This window comes from Trichomycterus rosablanca, chromosome 6, assembly GCF_030014385.1.
Source record: "Trichomycterus rosablanca isolate fTriRos1 chromosome 6, fTriRos1.hap1, whole genome shotgun sequence".
Taxonomy (NCBI): domain Eukaryota; kingdom Metazoa; phylum Chordata; class Actinopteri; order Siluriformes; family Trichomycteridae; genus Trichomycterus; species Trichomycterus rosablanca.
The window spans coordinates 35,276,772-35,295,877 of NC_085993.1; the positions used below are offsets into that span (position 1 = coordinate 35,276,772).

The following is a 19,106-nucleotide window of genomic DNA, read 5'->3' on the forward strand; positions in this document are numbered from 1 at the left end:
ACATGTGGAGCTTTCAGACAGGATTTAACAGTTATTCCAAATGCAGATTCATCTCATATTTGCACTTTGATGATGTTTTACCACATCGCTCAAGCTGAGCACTGAACAAAGCGGTGGTTCATTGATAATTTGAAATTAAATAAATAAATAATTTAAAAAAGCTGAACAGGTCAAGTTTAGGGGTATACATTTCTTCACGAAGGACGTCGAGTTTTAAAGATTTTGAGTTTAGGGGACGTCGAGTTACAAGATACTACTGTAGTTGTAATGAAAATACTAAACACATTTTAGTGGTTTAAGCATTTATTAGGCGTTTTTAAGATATCCATGTATGAAAACAATACATACGCGGGAATACCAGGTTAACAAACCGCGAAAACTGAGTAGCTGATGTTATTTAATTTCCATGGTGACACTTTCTATGCTCCTGCGAGCACGTTTAATATCACACGCCCAGATCATATTTAATAAGATTGATAGTCTTGTTCTCCAATAGGATACAGCGAACAAATTACGTCGCTTATAATACACCAATCACAATTGAGGTAGCGGCTTGCCTTATTTTCAATTGGTGAAGTGTACCACAGGCTTCCGTTTAAACTACAAAATAGAACAACTTCAAGTGTTTATGGTTTGTTCTTCTTAAAAGTGTTACATGAACCAAGTTGTTAAATATTTATACTGTTATATTCAGTACTTTGTTTATCGTTAAGGCGTAATTTTATTAATATAGTCTTTGTATTGAACGGAGTGCAATTTTTGCTAGCGGTGTCGGTCAAATCTTCAGTTTCCTCACTTGCCCATATTGACATGGCGAGACAGGGAGTAGCAAAACACAAGGTAAGTTTTATTCTCTGTATTATATATGGCACAACGCTGTTTTTTTTTGTAAAGACCATCTCTCTCTCTCTCTCTCTCTCTCTCTCTCTCTCTGTCTGTCTGTCTGTCTGTCTGTGTGTGTGTGTGTGTGTGTGTGTGTGTGTGTGTGTGTGTGGTGGATGAGGAACAGTAGGTGACCATGTCTCTCACACATACACATACACATCTCAAGATTCAAGATTCAAAGTAGCTCTCTCTCTCTCTCTCTCTCTCTCTCTCTCTCTCTCTCTCTCGACAAATAATGACATTCGTATTGCCAAAGCAAGTTACAGGGAAATATAAACAATAACAATAAGAAAGAACAAAAATATACAGAACAGTTACATGTGCAAAAAATATATAATAGAATAAAATATTTATAAAAACAGTGCAAAATAATAACAATAAAAAGTATAATATTTACAATAATGAGGTAGTAAAACAATCAGTTTGTGTGTGTGTGTGTATGAGACATGGTCACCCACTGTCCCTCACCTGGTGGCAGGTGTGAGTATAGAGTGCTGCTAGTTTGCAGCTCTCTCTGTGCTCCCCCAGTAGGTGGGGCAGTTTGTCGGGGTCTGGGAGGGAGGTAAAGTTGAGGATGACGTTATTAAATTTAGGGAAGAATTGGGAGCGGACGTGGTGGTACTTGGTACACCGGGTGAGGAAGTGCAGCTCCGTCTCTACTGTACTGAGAGTGCAGTGCTGGCACAACCTCTCCTCCCGGGGCAGCCAGGACCGGGTGTGTCGCCCCGTCTCCACGGCCAGGTCGTGTGCGCTCAGTCTGTACCTCATCAGGGTGTTTCTTAATTTAGGGTCGGATACTGTGCTCAGATAATCTGCTGTACTGTAGTGTCTGTTTAGGGCCAAATAACACTGCATTTTACTTTGAGTTTTAGTTTCAGTTTCCCAATAATTCAGATATTTAGTTCGGATTTTTTGTGTAATTTGGTTTATTCTAATTGGGTTTACAGATTTCTCTTGTTCCTGAGTCTGGGTGTGTCGGCGTGTGTTATTACAGTGTCTGTGTGTGTTACTTGTGTATCTGTGTGTGTTCGTGGTGTATCTGTGTGTGTTAGTGGTGTATCGGTGTGTGTTACTGGTGTATCGGTGTGTGTTACTGGTGTATGGGTGTGTGTTAGTGGTGTATCTGTGTGTGTTAGTGGTGTATCTGTGTGTGTTAGTGGTGTATCTGTGTGTGTTACTGGTGTATCTGTGTGTGTTAGTGGTGTATCTGTGTGTGTTAGTGGTGTATGGGTGTAGTGACTCAGGACCAGTTGGATGAGGGGACTGGTATGTTTGCTCAGCTCTTGGTGTTTCAGGGCTTTATAATGATAAGTTTGGGGGTCGCTCTCATTTAGATGGTTCCAGAAGTTGATTGCTCTTCTCTGTATGTTGATAATTAGTGGAAATCGGCCTAATTCTGCCCTGCACGCATTGTTCGTGGTGTGTCTGTGCACCTTTAGGATGCTTTTACAGAACTCTGTGTGCAGGGTCTCTAATGGATGTTTGTCCCAATTATGGAATTGATGGTGTGTAAGCGAACCCCAAACTTCACTGCCATATAGAGCAATCGGTTCAATTATTGATTCAAAAATTTTAAGCCAGATTCGAATCGGAATTTCTACGAATGTTTGACGTTTTATAGCGTAAAAGGCCCTGCGAGCTTTTTCTCTCAGTTCATTTACTGCCGGGTTAAAGTTTCCTGTGGAACTGATGTTCAGTCCGAGGTAAGTATAATCTTTAGTGTGCTCAATTTCATGGTGTCCTAATTTATATGTGTGTTTGGTTCCCTGAGATCTGGCTCTTTTCTGGAAGGTCATAATTTTGGTCTTTTTGAGGTTGACTGTCAGGGCCCAGGTCTGACAGTATTGCTGCAGCAGGTCCAGTTTGTGCTGGAGACCCTGGGCGCTGGGGGACAGCAGGACCAGATCATCTGCATACAGCAGGAGTTTAATCTCTGAGTCGTGTAGAGTGAGACCGGGCGTGGCTGAGTGCTCTAACATGGAGGCCAATTCATTAATATAGATGTTAAATAGAGTTGGACTTAAACAGCAGCCCTGTCTCACTCCACGCTCCTGAGAGATGAGATGTGTTCTCTTACTGCCGATTCTTATTCCACACTGGTTTTCTGTGTACATGGATTTAATAAGATCGTATGTTTTACCCCCTACACCACTCTCTAACATTTTATAAAACAATCCTTCATGCCAAATGGAATCAAAAGCTTTTTTTAAATCAATAAAACATGCAAATATTTTAGAGTTATTTTGAACTACATATTTTTCGATCAGGGTGTGTAGGGTGTAAATATGATCGGTAGTGCGGTAATTTGGTAGAAAACCAATCTGACTTTTACTCAGGACGTTGTGTTGGGTAAGGAAGTGTAATAATCGTGAGTTAATTATACTACAGAATAACTTCCCCAAATTACTGTTCACACAGATGCCCCGTTAATTATTAGGGTCGAATTTATCTCCACTTTTGTAGATGGGTGTTATGAGACCTTGATTCCAGATTTCAGGGAAGGAACCGACACTCAGAACCAGGTTAAAGACTTTTAACATCGCCAGGTGAAATTTGGAGCTGCTGTGTTTGATCATTTCATTCAGGATCCCGTCAGGTCCTGATGATTTCTTTGTTTTTAGTTTTTTAATGTTGTCTTTAAGTTCCTGCTCAGTAATGAGAGAGTCTAGAGGATTCTGGTGGTTTTTAACAGCCTGTTCCAGTTCCTCTAACTTACTAATAATTTGAATTTGTTCAGGATTTGAATCTAATTCTACATTTTTAAAGAGTGATTGGAAATGGGTTGTCCAGATATCCCCATCCTGAATGGCCAATTCTTCCTGTTCTCTATGTTTTAATTTATTCCAATTGTCCCAGAATTGATGTGTGTTGATTGATTGTTCAATAATTGTTAGTTGTTTTTGGGTGTACTGAGCTTTTTTGGTTCTGAGTGTACGTTTATATTGTTTGAGGGTTTCACAGTAAAGAAGTCGTGTGTTACTGTTGTTTGGTTATCTGATTAACATCTCTCTCTCTCTCTCTCTCTCTCTCTCTCTCTCTCTCTCTCTCTCTCTCTCTCTCTCTCTCTCTCTCTCTCTCTCTCTCTCTCTCTCTCTCTCTCTGTGTGTGTGTGTGTGTGTGTGTGTGTGTGTGTGTGTGTGTGTGTGTGTGTGTGTGTGATGAGGAACAGTAGGTGACCATGTCTCTCACACACCTCTGTCTGTGTGTGTGTGTTGGATAAGGAACAGTAGGTGACCATGTCTCTCACACATACACACACATCTCTCTCTCTCTCTCTCTCTCTGTGTGTGTGTGTGTGTATGGGATGAGGAACAGTAGGTGACCATGTCTCTCACACATACACACACAACAATTTTATTTGCATTTTTATACATTTACATTTTCATTTACATTTTCAGCATTTAGCAGACGCTTTTATCCAAAGCGACTTACACAGTGAGCGGAACACAATGAGCAATTGAGGGTTAAGGGCCTTGCTCAGGGACCCAACAGTGGCAACTTGGTGGTGGCGGGGCTTGAACCGGCAACCTTCTGTTTACTAGTGCAGTACCTTAACCACTGAGCTATCACCGGCCCTCAGTACATCTGTAACTATTTTGTATACACCGACCAGCCATAACATTATGAGCACTGACAGGTGAAGTGAACAACACTGATTATCTCTTCATCACGGCACCTGTTAGTGGGTGGGATATATTAGGCAGCAGGTGAACATTTTATCCTCAAAGTTGATGTGTTAGAAGCAGGAAAAATGTAAGGATTTGAGCGAGTTTGACAAGGGCCAAATTGTGATGGCTAGACGACTGAGTCAGAGCATCTCCAAAACTGCAGCTCTTGTGGGGTGTCAGTGTCTATGGATGGCCGGGTGCGTGTGCGTCGCTTACCTGGGGAACACATGGCACCAGGATGCACTGTGCGAAGAAGGCAAGCCGGCGGAGGCAGTGTGATGCTTTGGGGAATGTTCTGCTGGGAGACCTTGGGTCCTGAAGTTTGAGAATGGTTTGAGGAGCACAACAATGAGTTTGAGGTGCTGGTGGGATGTGCTTGACGAACAAGTCCAATCCATGGAGGCCCCACCTCAAAACTTACAGGAGTTAAAGGATCTGCTGCTAACATCTTGGTGCCAGATACCACAGCACACCTTCAGGGGTCTAGTGGAGTACATGCCTTGATGGGTCAGAGCTGTTTTGGCAGCAAAAGGGGGACCAACACAATATTAGGAAGGTGGTCATAATTTTATGGTTGATCGGTGTATATTTGTACTTTCCTATTGTTCCTATTGTCCATATGAATGTCCCTATTTATCATGCCAATAAAGCTTTGATTGATTTGTGTGTGTGTGTCTGTGTTTGGTAGGTCGTGTCATCAGGTAGATTGGCAGGAACTGGACGGGGACAGTTGATCAAGAAAAAGTAAACACACCTTTACTCAACTTTTAGAAATAAAAGTTATACTTAACTGTAGCTCAGTATTGAACTTGTTTTCTGCCTGGCCCACTGGCGTTCATACATTCACCTGTACGACCTTAAACTATATGACTGATTCATTTTCTAAACACACACCACATTGAAAAACATCTGATCCAAACAGGTGAATATAAACAAACATTTACATTGACAAATTGTGGCAGTAGATTATACAAAAGGCACAATGGCCTTAAATAGGCAAGAGGATGCCATGTTTCCAATTCTTTTCATATTACGTCTGCCCTGCTAGAAATTCCCTGTCAAACTGTAAGTGCAGTTATTGCAAAGTAGAAATGTTTAGGTAAAGGCTGTATAAGCTCACACAGTAAGAACACTTGAGAAATAAAGGATGCAGCATGTGAAAATAAAATGTTTGTGCAACACTTTTGTCACAATTGTGGCTGTAGCAAAGAATTGTTTGGCTTGCGCTTCACACCTGAGTTATAGATGTTACATAACATTATGTTTCTTGACCTCTTTAAACTATACTCCAGGGTAGGTGGAAAACATGTGGTACCTCTTGATCCAGCATATTCCCTTTACTCCACTGATTCAGAAGATCAGGTGAGAGTTACAGCTTCTGTATGAACAGAATCAAAATATTCCTGATCACTGATGTGAATTTGTTTATTCATCCTCCCTTTATTCCTATATGTAACATGTCATCTAGGTTACAACGTTGCACAAAGGTCTGGATCGCTGTGCAGCTTTACTTAGTGACATACTTCAAGCTGAAACAGCAGGTATCTCCCTTACTTACTTTTAAGATTAACATTTATAACTACAGTTGGTATTCTACATGCATTTCTTTGAGTATGTTATGCATTGATTATACAATAGAATCCAAGCCTAAACCACAAGTCTCAAAGATGGCTTCTTCCAAAAGAAGAGTTTCGCTTGGCAAGCTAGAGGGAGAGAGAAAGCGGCTTGGAAAGAAGTCAAGCACGTTCACTCGCACAAACAAGAGACCAGGTAATGTCATGCGCTGTTTTTTGACTGTAATACTTTTTACACCCTAAAGCCAAATAATGTATTTTGACGCCCAGGTGGTGCTGCGGGATATTCCGCTAGCACACCATCGCCGAGATTCTGGACTCCTCGGTTCAAAACTCAGGTGTTGCCACCGGTTGGCTGGGCGCCATCTAGTGGGCAAAATTGGCAGTGGGTGCCTGCAGCAGACACATTTCTGCTAGGGCGGGATGACCGGACTATGTGGGTGGGGTCTTCAAAATGCTGTGTAAGGACCCTGATTAGCAGATAGAGAGGTGCCTGTGCAGAGTGCATAGGTGAAAAAGGGTCCGCTAAGGGCTGCTCGTGGGCCAGAGGAGGCATGAGCAGCATTATCAGGGATCACCCAGCAGCAGAAGACAAATTGACTATGCTAAATTTGGGAAGAATGAGAGAAAATGCATAAATAAAATAGAAAAATTTTTTATTTTGAAGCACCAGTATGCACCATATTTTTATGGTGTGTTTCCAAACCAATTCATAGATCTGCAATGATGTTTGATCTTTATGGAACTAAGATTGTCATCTGAGCAACTTTTAATAATTGATTTTTTGTTTGTTTTATTAAGTATTTTGAATTTTGTATGTACATTAAATGTGTTATTTGAAATAGTAAAAAAGCTGCTTTGCATTTTTTCTGTAGCACCAGTGCAAAAGACAATCCTACCTGCACGATCATACCCCGGTTTAGGAGGGCAGCCTCCCCCTGAAGTTAATACAGTTACTGGGTCAGAATTCAAGACAGAAGTAAATCCAGTCACCCAAGTTCAACAAGTTCAAAAATTTCCTACAGTGGGTGCAATGCCTGGAAGCTCCAGCAGCCTTTCAGCAGCAGGTACAGCACACAAATCATGTGCACATACTTCTTAATTCTTTGATTGTGATTTATACCAGCTAATGACTAAGTGCTCAAACAAAAGCCAGTTTGAATGCTCCTTTAGACTTTACAATGAAAAACAGCTAGCAATTATGAAGTGAAATGAAATAACCTTTGTAACTGATGTCAGTATATAAACAAAATCTCTAATAAATAAAAAAGAACAAACCAAACCATTCAAAATGTTGTCTGCTATAGACTTGATGTATTAAGACACTTGTAGCTTCTTCTTGGTTAATCTGAAAGCCTGCACCACACCAGCCCTTTGTGGATATGCTAGCATACAGCAGTGTGACAGACATTACTATTTGCATTTGCAGGCCCGCAGACCTCCACTGTGTTTAACTGTCGTCTGACCACATCCACGCCTGCACTAAGCCCTCAGAGACCCACGTCAGCCTCCAGTCAAACGGTATAAGTCTGCAAATCTACATCATAGTCAAGTATTGTAACAGTACTAGTTCTACTGTAGCACATGTGCAATTACTGTGAACAACATTGTAATTTGTACTAAGACTAAGGAATATGCATTTTTTTGGTTTCTGTCACAATTAATTTTAAAAATTAAAAATAGGGATGTTGAATTATTTTCATTCATAACCAAACATTGACAGTTAACCATTAACTAACAAGCTAGTAGCATCCCATTCTAATGTTAACCACGTTATTGATGTTCAGGGCTTATTGTTGTTTTATTAAAAATAGCATTATGTCAGAGTAATATTGAACAATAACATAAATGTCATGATAAGTTCTAGTTCATCATTTAGGATGCACATTTTTCAGAAGAAAAAACTATTCCCAGCAGCATTAGTTACTATAACCAGGCCTATCTTTATATTGTAGCATCCACACATCAAGTGGTTCCTTCTATTACCCCCCCCCCCCCCCCCTCCCATATTTCTCCCAATCGAATCAGTGCCAATTCCCCTGTTGCAATTCTCTTGTACTATGCCTGCATTAACCAAGGAGAGTTAAGACTATAATGCACCCTCTTCAACAGTCTTGCAGAGAACCATATTGCACATATAGACTCCATGGTATCAACTCCATGGTATAAACTCCATAAATACCTCACCGCCAATACAGGCACCTTGACCATGTTACAATTGCACTGTGGCAATGAACCCCACTGCCCTCCTGCAGAGTGTTTATCCTTGAAATCCATAATAGATTTCCTGCATTTTCGTGCACAAAAACAAGCTGAGTGGGATTTTAGTGTGCAGCTGTAGTGTGTGTAGGATTCACATTACTGTCTTATTTCGGAAACTTTTTGAAGATCTCTCGTATTAACATCTCTAATTAGTAGTCAAGCTGTTTTGTCATATCTTTAAAGCCAACCCAGGGCAGTAACAGCACATACATTTTTTAAACTCTTGGGCTCATTAAATATAAATGAATGTACTAGAAATAAACTATTTCTCATCATTTGACAAAAAAAACTTTTCCTGCAGTGAATATCACAAATGTTACAACATGTCATTATAAAAAATAATCACACAAACAAATCTTGTCATTTGCTCAATTTCTGTTCTCCTCTTGCCCTTTTATGTCTGATTAGTCTCACTGTGGACCAAATGGAGAGAGACATCACTTCACTCAACAGTGGGCTATAGCTGCTGGAACACCATCCACCAATCAGCATACCTTACCAACCCAATATACAGCATCAGTCTCTGTATCACCAGCTGTCCACCAGAAGCCTGTGTCTACCTGTCATCAGGTTTCTATACATCCAGAGGCAAAGGTGGAACACAGAATCTCCACCCCCCCTTCAATTGCACCTCATGTAGGGTCAGCTGGACAGAACAACCCCCTGCAGTTACATCAGCCTCCCCTTTTACCTATTCAGACACCCATGCAAACACCTGCCCCCACTCATGCCCTGGTGCATTTCAGCTCACAAGAGCAGCAGATTTCATCTGGGGAGTGCTGTTCATCTTCATCAGAGGAGAGTGGAGACTGCACCAGTGAGGACGAAGACCTGAACGGAGTAGACACCATGCCAGTCAGAGACACCAGCTGTCAAACCAGCATGGAAAAGCACATTGTAAAGCTTAACAACAAATCCAAACCAGCCAGTCCAGAAAAGACAGCCAGGAAAGTGATGACGGTCAGATATCTGTTAGGAGAGCTGAAAGCCATAGTAGCTAATCAAGGTGAGTTATGTTATCTTACTTATTTTAGTCTTGATGTAGTTTTTTTTAGTTTGTATTTAGGTTTGGCTGAATGACAGTTTAAAGTTTTGCTCTTGGTCAGTGTCAATGTTTTATGCTTCTTCTATATTTTCAATATCCTATTTTATCGAACAGTACATAATACAGTGGGAAAGCAATCATTTAGCCAATTTGTTGTAACCCAATTCCAAAAGGTTGAGATGGTTCAATATACAGCTGGGGAATTTTATGGAAGGATCATGTTTTAATTTGATGGTGTAATAATTGGTTATAAAAGAAACATTGACTCAAGTCTCAATCAATTACAAATAACATTTCTCACTGCACACTTACAAAGAATTTAGGGATTTCAATATCTGTAGTCCATAATATTAATAAAAGATTTAACTAATCTAGGAAACATTTCTGTGTATAAAGGGTAAGGGCAAATTAGGGCAAGGGCAAAATAAATGCCGTTGACTTTTAATCCCTCGGACAGCAGTGTGCTTAAAAACAGGGTTGTTCGTGTTTGTTTTTGTAAGACAATGCCAAAACACGTTCTGCACATTACAACAGCATGGCTTCATAATAAGTGAGTGCATGTGCTAGACTGGCCTGTCTGCAGTCCAGATTGGTCTAAAATAGAAAATGTACAGGTTTTAATTGAATACAGGTCAAAAAATGCAAAACGGTGTGGTTTTCCACACTATATGGCCAAAATGATATAGACAACAACACTGAATGTGTGTGATCAACTAAAATGTTCATTGTGAGCCATTGTGACTTTCTTTCTGACCTCAAAAAGACACTCCAGCAAGTAAGTTTATGCTCAAGTGTTAACAAACTTTGGGCCATATATTTAATATATTCCTGACAATGACATGCACAAGTGTTATGAAAGTCAGTGGTCTTAATGTTTTGTTAAACAGTCTATATACTGTAAGGTTACATGAAGAATATATCATATGCAAACCTGAATCTTTGCATATGGTCTTTTTAAAATAGGAACCTTTTAAATAGGAAGTCTTTCAAAGGAACCTTCAACCTTGGGGTAATTAAAGCCAAGCGATTAAAAATATCTATGTTTAGCCGCCCAGGTGGTGCAGCGGTAAAAACACACGCTGGAACCAGAGCTGGGATCTCGAATACATCGTATCGAATCTGAGCTCTGCCTGCCGACTAGGCTGAGCGGCCACATGAACAACAATTAGTCTGTTGTTTGGATATGGGCGGGACTAAGCCGAATGGGGTCTCTCTCTCATGACTGGTGCAATTACGTCTGCTGGCTGATTGATGGCGCCTACACAGAGATGAGAAAAGAGTGCTCTCAGGGTCTCTCCGTACACAACGCTGAGCTGCACTGCACTCATCAAAGTGTAGGTGATGAGATGCATACGGCATGCTGCCCACGTGTCGGAGGGGGCGTGGGTTAGCTTTGTTCTCCTCAATCAGAGCAGGGATTGGCATTGGTGGAGAGGAAGCATGATGCAGTGGGGCAATTGGACTCGCTAAAGGGGAGAAAAAGGGGAGAAAATGCATAAACAAAATAAAAAATATAGATATCTTTTGTTTATTCTTTGGAAAAAAAATTGTTTATAAATACAAAGTCAGAAGACATTGTGTGTACATTAAAATAGATATATGCAATAACAATTAAAGAACAAAAGGTAAATGTCAACCCCCCACCACACACACATATTGTAATCAAACTTATCTTTATTACTGTTTAATGAAAAAGCCAAACCAACTATGCACTTTTATTTACATTCAGTGTTTGTCTTCTAAATAGCATGCAATCTTTTCTTTACTCCTGATATCTTTATGTATTCCAGTCTGTTCTTTTATTTACAGACAGTGAGGCAGTGCATCTTATCTCAGAGGTGGAGCAGAGTATCTCCCTGCTACCTGCTATGGTGGGCAGCACCAATGTTCAAGCTGAGCTTGCCCTTGCACTGCAGCCACTCAGGAGTGAAAATGTGCAGCTTCGAAGGTCAGTGCTAATTAGCGTCACTAAAGCAGATTGTCTAATAATTGAAATTCTATTTTTAAAAACTTTTCACATTTTTAGGACACATCTAAGGCATAAAAATGTGACCTCTAAGTGATGTAGCAGATACACCGATTAGGCGTAACATTATGACCACCTCCTTGTTTCTACACTCACTGTCCATTTTATTAGCTCCACTTACCATATAGGAGCACTTTGTGTGTTGTGCTGGTATGAGTGGATCAGACACAGCAGCACTGCTGGAGTTTTTAAATACTGTGTCCGCTCACTGTCCACTCTATTAGACACTTTTACCTAGTTGGTCCACCTTGTAGATGTAAAGTCAGAGACGATCGCTCATCTATTGCTGCTGTTTGAGTTGGTCATCTTCTAGACCTTCATCAGTGGTCAGAGGACGCTGCCCACGGGGTGCTGTTGGCTGGATATTTTTGGTTGGTGGACTATTCTCAGTCCAGCAGTGACGGTGAGGTGTTTACAAACTCCATCAGCGCTGCTGTGTCTGATCCACTCACACCAGCACAACACACACTAACACACCACCACCATGTCAGTGTCACTGCAGTGCTGAGAATGATCCACCACCCAAATAATACCTGCTCTGTAGTGGTCCTGTGAGAGTCCTGACCATTGAAGTGCTTCTATATGGTAGAGCTGATAAAAAGGAGAGTGTGTGTAGAAACAAGGAGGTGGTTTTAATGTTATGGCCGATCAGTGTATTTACACTTTTTTTCTCATTAGAGCTAAAGTTTGGCCCCACGAGATTAACACTTTGCCACCTAACCATGTTTTCTGCAAAATCAAAGCATCATTTTAAAGGCAATAAATAGTAGGTGCTCATGGTCAATTATGATAAAATGTTACTTTTATGCTAGCTAGTTAATTACACTGGTTAGAATCTCAGTGGTGCCGGTTAGACATCTAAACAGACATGATTGGCTATGTCTGAAAAGGGGGAATAGCTTAAGTCATGAATTGGTGCCCTGTCCAGGGTATTCTTCTTTGTGCCCACTGGGACCAGGCCCACCACAACCCTAACCAGGATAACTGGGTTGATGGAAATGAAAATAGTATCAAAGTAAGATTTTTGATTCTTCTTATGCTTTGTAAAAAAGTCAGTTGTTGACTTTAGTTTGTCAGTTCAAAGTAATGTTGTACCTAAGACTCTATATTGCTGCTTTTATTCCATTTTCTCTCATTAAGACCCTACTCTGTCCAGAGTGCTAGGAAGCAGCACTAGCATTAATGGGTGCCTCCTATTGTGTGTGTTGTTGTGCAGGCGTTTAAGAATCCTGAATCAGCAGTTACAGGAGCGTGAAAGAGCAGAAAGGCAGGCCAGACCAGTGGATTGCAATCTAGAATGTAAGTACACATGTAAACAAGGAAAGCTGTGTACCAGACTTTGTCCTACAGATGGTACATCAGCATAAAACCATTTTTAATATTTATTATATTATCATGATGTCCTAATAGCACAGCTTTAGTCAGACATTAAAGTCGTAATTCCATATGCAAGTTCTTTTCTACTTTTAATTTGGTAATGATCCTGAACTGTGTTGAGATAAAAAAAAAAAGATATGTAATATAGTTCTTCAATTAGGCGGTGATGTTTCCTGTGACTAACAGAGGCCTTATAAGATTGAGAACATTTGGAGTTTTTCCCAATAATAAATCATTACAGATGCTTTGGCATCCTATCTGGGGAAACCAGCCCCACTGCCAGCATGACCAGCATAAAGCGGTGGTACAACATTAAAATAAAATAATAAACTTAATAAACTCTTCTAGCATTATTAATAGAATATTTTATTTAAAACTAACGTTTTTCTTCCGTGTTTGGCAAACAGTAATCCAGAGATGCATTTGGCACTTTTCGTATTAATCTTGCATTCCAGTCATTTCCACTGTCTGCACAACGTTGCACGCATGTCTGCACAGTGTCATATTTTCAGAGTTAGTATGACCTGGACTCCCTGGCAGTTTTTACACATCCCCAACATGCTGACCTTCATCTGGATTTGTGTTTTGCTAGCTAAATAACCCGCACCCTGCGGGTCAGTGCCCGATTTTTTAGCTTTTAAAAATGTTATGGGCGGCTCAGTGGCTCAGTGGGTAGCACTGTCACCTCACAGCAAAAAGGTCCTGGGATTGATTCCCAGGGTCCTTTCTGTGTGGAGTTTGCATGTTCTCCCCGTGTCTGTGTGGGTTTCCTCCGGGATATCTGGTTTCTTCCCACAGTCCAAAGACATGCAAGTGGGGTGAACTAGAGATACAAAATTGTCAATGACTGAGTTTGACATTAAAATCTTGAACTGATTAATCTTGTGTAACCAGTAACTACCTGTCCTGTAATGAATCTAACCAAAGTGTGTAAAACATGTTTACATGTTAAAATCCTAATAAATAAATAATAAATAAAAGTGTTACATTTAGAGGAAGAAATATCAGCTGCTGCTTTTTTGAAAAGTTGGGCTGCCCTGTGGGTGTTTCATATAGAGTTGCATGAAAAATTTTCACCCAGTGTGAACATTCCCTTAAGCTGCTTTCTTAGCAGAGCTACATTAAAGATAATCAGTGTTAACTTGTCAAAGAAAGCTTTTTAAAGAAGCAATAAAAACACCTTAATCAAATTAATCATACAATCAAACCAAAACTGCCTACTACAGTACTTGCTTGTGTTCCAATATAGTTAGAATACTATATCCTTATTTGATATACTATTAGTACAGTAGTATGAGGTTTAGGATGGGCATCCAACTCAAGGGACCTCTTCAGCTGAGAAGCTCCACCCACAATTTGCTGCAAAGGTGGCAGATATTTCAGGTGCTGTTGGATTAGAGATCAGAGAAATACAAACACCTTTTTCGATCAGATAAAGGCATAATAAGACTGTACAGACAGTAGGCTTAAGCAGCCTTAAATAATTTTTTTTTTTACCACACCTATCATTTACTTAGAATACTACACTTGTCTCTAGTCTCCCTCAGTTCAGTTTATTGTACTGTTTTTATCTGCACTGTGTATATTGTATTGTCTTGCACTTTTTGTTCTGTGTTGCACCCTGGTCCTGGAGGAACATTGTTTTGTTTCAGTATGTACTTGTATATAGCTGAAAAAACAATAAAGCCTCTCTTAAACTCTTGAACTCTTAATTGAAATTAAAACTGTCTTGTTTTCTCTCTTTTCAGTGGTTGCCCTGCAGTCGCTAAACCTTACACTTCAGGCTCAGTTGAACGACAGCCACAGAGAGCTGGGAAATCTTCAGCAGGGGAACCAAAGATTACGACTGGCTTTGGAGGGCAAAGAGAAGGATCTGCAGCAAACCAAAGAGCGATATGAGTCAGAGACAAGTTGCATACTCACAGGCAAGCATTTTAAAAAACTTCTACTAACTTACTTTTAGGCTAAGATAGGGCTTGTGTGGCTTCTGGAAATTACATACTATCAGCTGAAAAAGTAAAAGCAATGTTGGACTGCTGTTATAAATTACACAGTAATAGATTATTTAATAACAGTGGCGGCTCTTATCAGCATGGTGCTCGTGTGGCACAGTGGTCTGATAGACTACCCTACCATCACTAAGATTTTAACTACTGGTCTGTTGTGCTATTGGTCTGCCATGCATCCACACAGACATGATTTGTTTTATCTGAGGCAGGATGAGGAAAATTGGCTCTGCTTTCGATAGTTTGTATAACATCTATGAAATAATTTGAATAACAGATGATTGGCCAGGGTATTCCTGCCTTGCTCCTAGTGTTTATCTGTGGTATTGGACCCAGTTTGACCCTGACCAGGATAAAGTGAAACACGAAAAGAATCAGAATTGAATCACTTGAATAAAAGGTTAAACAAACCTGAGACCTGATAAATTAGATTAAAACAAATTTGTTGTAGATAATGTGACTTGTGTTTTATGTGTAAAAAGAGCACAAATTGCTTTGTAAAGCATACATAAATTACATAGCCCAGTCATCACCATTCAAGGTTTGTCATATTTACAAGGGTTTTAGCTATAAAAGAGGCTTAAGATTAAAACTGTCTGTATCTGACTAACCTTTTGTAGTATTGCCAATTGGCGGCACGGGTAGCACTGTCGCCTCACAGCAAGAAGGTCCTGGGTTCGATCCCCAGGCGGGGCAGTCCGGGTCCTTTCTGTGCAGAGTTTGCATGTTCTCTCTGTGTCTGCGTGGGTTTCCTCCCACAGTCCAAAAACATGCAGTCAGGTTAATTGGAGACACTGAATTGCCCTATAGGTGTGTGGGTGGGTGGGTGGGTGGGTGTGGGTGTGGGTGTGTGGTGTGTGTGTCTGCCCTGCGATGGACTGGCGCCCCGTCCATGGTGTTACTCAGTGCCTTGCTCCCATTAAAAAAGCTGGGATAGGCTCCAGCACCCCCCTGCAACCCTAACTGGATAAGCGGTTGAGTGAGTGAGTATTGCCAATTGTTATGCAGTTTAACATGCCCAAGGGTTGGGATTAATAATACATGCTTTGTCTGACTTCTAATTTGATTAAACTTCATGAATACAGTATTAACATTTTTCTTAAAAAAAGAGAACATTTAACACTAACACTGCATTTCTCTGCTATACATTTGTTAGTCTTCTCTTTTTTATTTTAATTCAGATGCAAGTGAGGCACTAGCTCAAATGCGTAGTTGCCAGGCTAAACTGGAAGACTCTGAGAGGGAAAAGGTTGCATTGGCACAGGTTCTCCAGCAGAAGGAGGCAGACATCACGAGATTACAAGAGCTCATCAGGTACAGTACAAGTATAGTAGAACACAAACACTACCATTGTAAAATAGTTATGAATTTACATTTACATTAATTTAATGGTCAAATACTCAAATAATAGTGTAAATATTTAAATGCAGCTGTTCCGAGAAAAATAGGTAGTCAAAGTATGCCTTATCACCTTATTCTGATAGCATTTTTTCCTGGATGATCAGATCTAACCCAAGAATTAAAAAAAACAAACAAACTTGTTTTTGTTTGGCAGCCTAGTCATTAGTTTGTTTTGTTTTGTTTGTTTTGTTTTGTTTGGCAGCCTAGTCATTAGTTTGTTTTGTTTGTTTTGTTTTGTTTGGCAGCCTAGTCATTAGTTTGTTTTGGTGGTTCTTCGATTACATCTGAGCATCCATAGAAATTTTATTTCAGCCTTAAATCAGCCTTCCTGAACTTGGAAAAAAGACCACCATTTAAAAATGAGTCCAGTAAAAGACACTGTTGAGGAATACCGAAGCTATGAGACAAAATTAAATGAAATCTGCACCAGCAAATTAATAATGAGTTGCTTAATGTATATATATTTTTTTGTATTTTTATTTTATGCATTTTCTCCCCTTTTTTCTCCTGACTTTTTTTAGCGTGTCCAACTGCCCGATTGCATCACGCTTCCTCTCCACTAATGCCGATCCCCGCTCTGATTTGAGTTAACCCGCCCGCCCCTCCGGCTCCCCCTCTGTGCAGGCGCCATCAGTCAGCCAGCAGAGGTCGTTGTTGCATTACGAGGAGACCCTATCCGGCTTACTACTACCCCACCCCTATTTGAACAACAGGCCAATTGTTGTTAATGTGACGGCTCAGCCCAGTCGGATGGCAGAGCTGAGATTCGATACGATGTATTCGAGATCCCAGCTCCGGTGTGCTAGCCCCATCGCTGTGCCACCTGAGCGGCCCCTTAATGTATATTTTTAACCCAGAGTATTTTAAAAATCACGATTCAAACTGATGAAATTTGAAAGTACATTTTAAAAATATTTAGTCAATAAAAAAGGCATTAAAATGCACATCTTGTATGTACTATTCGACTTCTCTTGGTTTGTCTTCTAACCTTGTCCAATTGTGGGTTTTTTTTACATTTTCTTCACAGAAATCTTCAGAAAAGCCCTGTTTCCTTCCACCTGGCTCCTGATGCCTCTGTACCCAGACCTCCTGCTCAGCTCACCAAGAATGCTCTAGATCAGTATAAGAATCAGCAAGAGGCTACTCTCACTGACCGGGTCTCAGATTCTGTTAAAGCCTACCTGCAGACACTGAATGACACAGAACACAAAACCCTACCCCACCAATCTCATATTCATTCCCAAAAACTGTTCCCCATGTCTGCTGGCCAGTGGAGGGGTGGGCAGGAGAGCTGTAGTTTACATGAGGTGAAAGTTAACCCACTAAAAAGTGTGGAAGTACATGCATCTATACAGCACACTCAAGAAGTAGGACAAAGTAAAACTACTTTTGTTCCTTTGAGAGAGACTGTGACTGTGCAACCTGAAGCAGTAAGTACCCAGGAAGAACTACCCGTAAAACACAGTGAAGAGAATCAGGAAGCAAACGGGCATGCCGGACTCCGATATCTAGGCCTTGCTTTTGAAAAACTTGGTATCTCAAATGGAGTCTCTCAAGATGTTGAATCTTTGGATGATAGCAGACATGGTGACCATGTAAACCCACAACTAAAACGGACCAAAGACAGTTTGATTAATCTGTCAGAGGAAGTTCAGCGTGCTCGGCGATGTTTGCAAATGGGTGAAGCTTCAGTACTTACAGGAAGGCCATCAGCTTTTGAGAATACATTTTCTTCTTGTGATATAAAATCTATAGCATCAGACTGGAGTGTGAGCTCCTGCTCAACGTTTAACACACGAGACGAGCAAGATTTTCGCAATGGTTTAGCAGCGTTAGATGCCAGCATTGCCAGTCTACAGAAGACCCTAAAAGCAGACCTGAAGAAATAATAAGCAAAACGTAGTCCAGAGTTTGAGTGTCTGATCCCTATTCATTACATCTGTTTGTAATCGTTTGTCGTAACTGCATATGTAATTTTAGTGGGTAGAAATCAGGTTAAAAATACTAAGTATTTATTTACAAATGTATTTTATGCTTTGTCCTTAGTGTTTTTATAACTTATTATATTATTTGTAATTGAATAAAAAGCACATTTTAATTGTATGAAAATTGTGTCTTTGAATAGCAGAATGTTATAGAACAAATCTTTGTTTTGTTTAATCATAAAAACAAGTTTGAGTACTATGAACTTGAAATTCCAAAAAATTGGTACAGTAAGTAAAATGCAGATATAATAAAACCTGTGGATTTGGGAATCCATATTATGTGGTACTGGACCTGGACAGCCGTGCCTGGAGATCAAACCCAGGACCTTCTTGTTTTGAGGCGACAGTGCTACCCACCGAGCCGCCCGCAGTCATGCTTTTTATATTTAAAAAGAAACATCCAGAGGAGGCCTAATCCTTAATAAGCAAGGATTTGTCAAGGCTTGCTGCTTTACCAAAAAATAAATGACTAAATGTCACTGATTAAGACCATGCTATATTTTAAAAATGGCATGCTTCTGTAATGTCCTCTATACTTATATATTCTGGTAAAAGTGGTAGATTTTGGGAAAATGTATTGTATTGGTTAAGAAATGACAATTTTCGAGACAGAACATGAACTTTTTACTGTTTGATTTCCTCCCAACCTTACACAAATTGTGTATTACCCTCCAGAACACATGGTGGCGATAATGTACTATAGTATGCTTTAAACGCTTCTAGCTGTTTTGTTCAAGCTAGAACTTTTGAATCGAATCTGACTCAAAATGGATTCGATTCCTTGTTTTCTTTTAACGCTTCAAGATCGGTTCCTGATTCTACACGATTTGATTCTATGAACGTAATTGACTCTTTTTGCGTTGCTGTAGTTACCAAC

At 40.1% G+C, this 19,106-nt stretch overlaps 1 protein-coding gene across 1 annotated transcript; it reads left to right on the forward strand.

Annotated features, from left to right (window-relative positions):
* Positions 1-760: 760 nt before the first annotated feature.
* On the forward strand, positions 761-18,347 carry ccdc14 (coiled-coil domain containing 14). The gene is made up of 13 exons (XM_062996895.1): positions 761-840; positions 5,242-5,297; positions 5,846-5,915; positions 6,022-6,094; positions 6,192-6,323; positions 7,003-7,194; positions 7,557-7,648; positions 8,798-9,395; positions 11,244-11,382; positions 12,677-12,759; positions 14,586-14,762; positions 16,025-16,157; positions 17,272-18,347. Exons 1-13 carry the CDS (start codon positions 811-813, stop codon positions 18,131-18,133), a joined length of 2,637 nt encoding a protein of 878 aa, XP_062852965.1. The 5' UTR covers positions 761-810; the 3' UTR covers positions 18,134-18,347.
* Positions 18,348-19,106: the final 759 nt, after the last annotated feature.

Excerpts from the sequence above, each read along its gene's own strand:
- ccdc14 (XM_062996895.1), top strand. The coding sequence starts at position 811 with ATGGCGAGACAGGGAGTAGCAAAACACAAG. Across the intron at positions 7,649-8,797 it reads CGTCAGCCTCCAGTCAAACG|TCTCACTGTGGACCAAATGG; the intron begins GTATAAGTCTGC and ends ATGTCTGATTAG. Across the intron at positions 16,158-17,271 it reads AGATTACAAGAGCTCATCAG|AAATCTTCAGAAAAGCCCTG; the intron begins GTACAGTACAAG and ends TTTTCTTCACAG.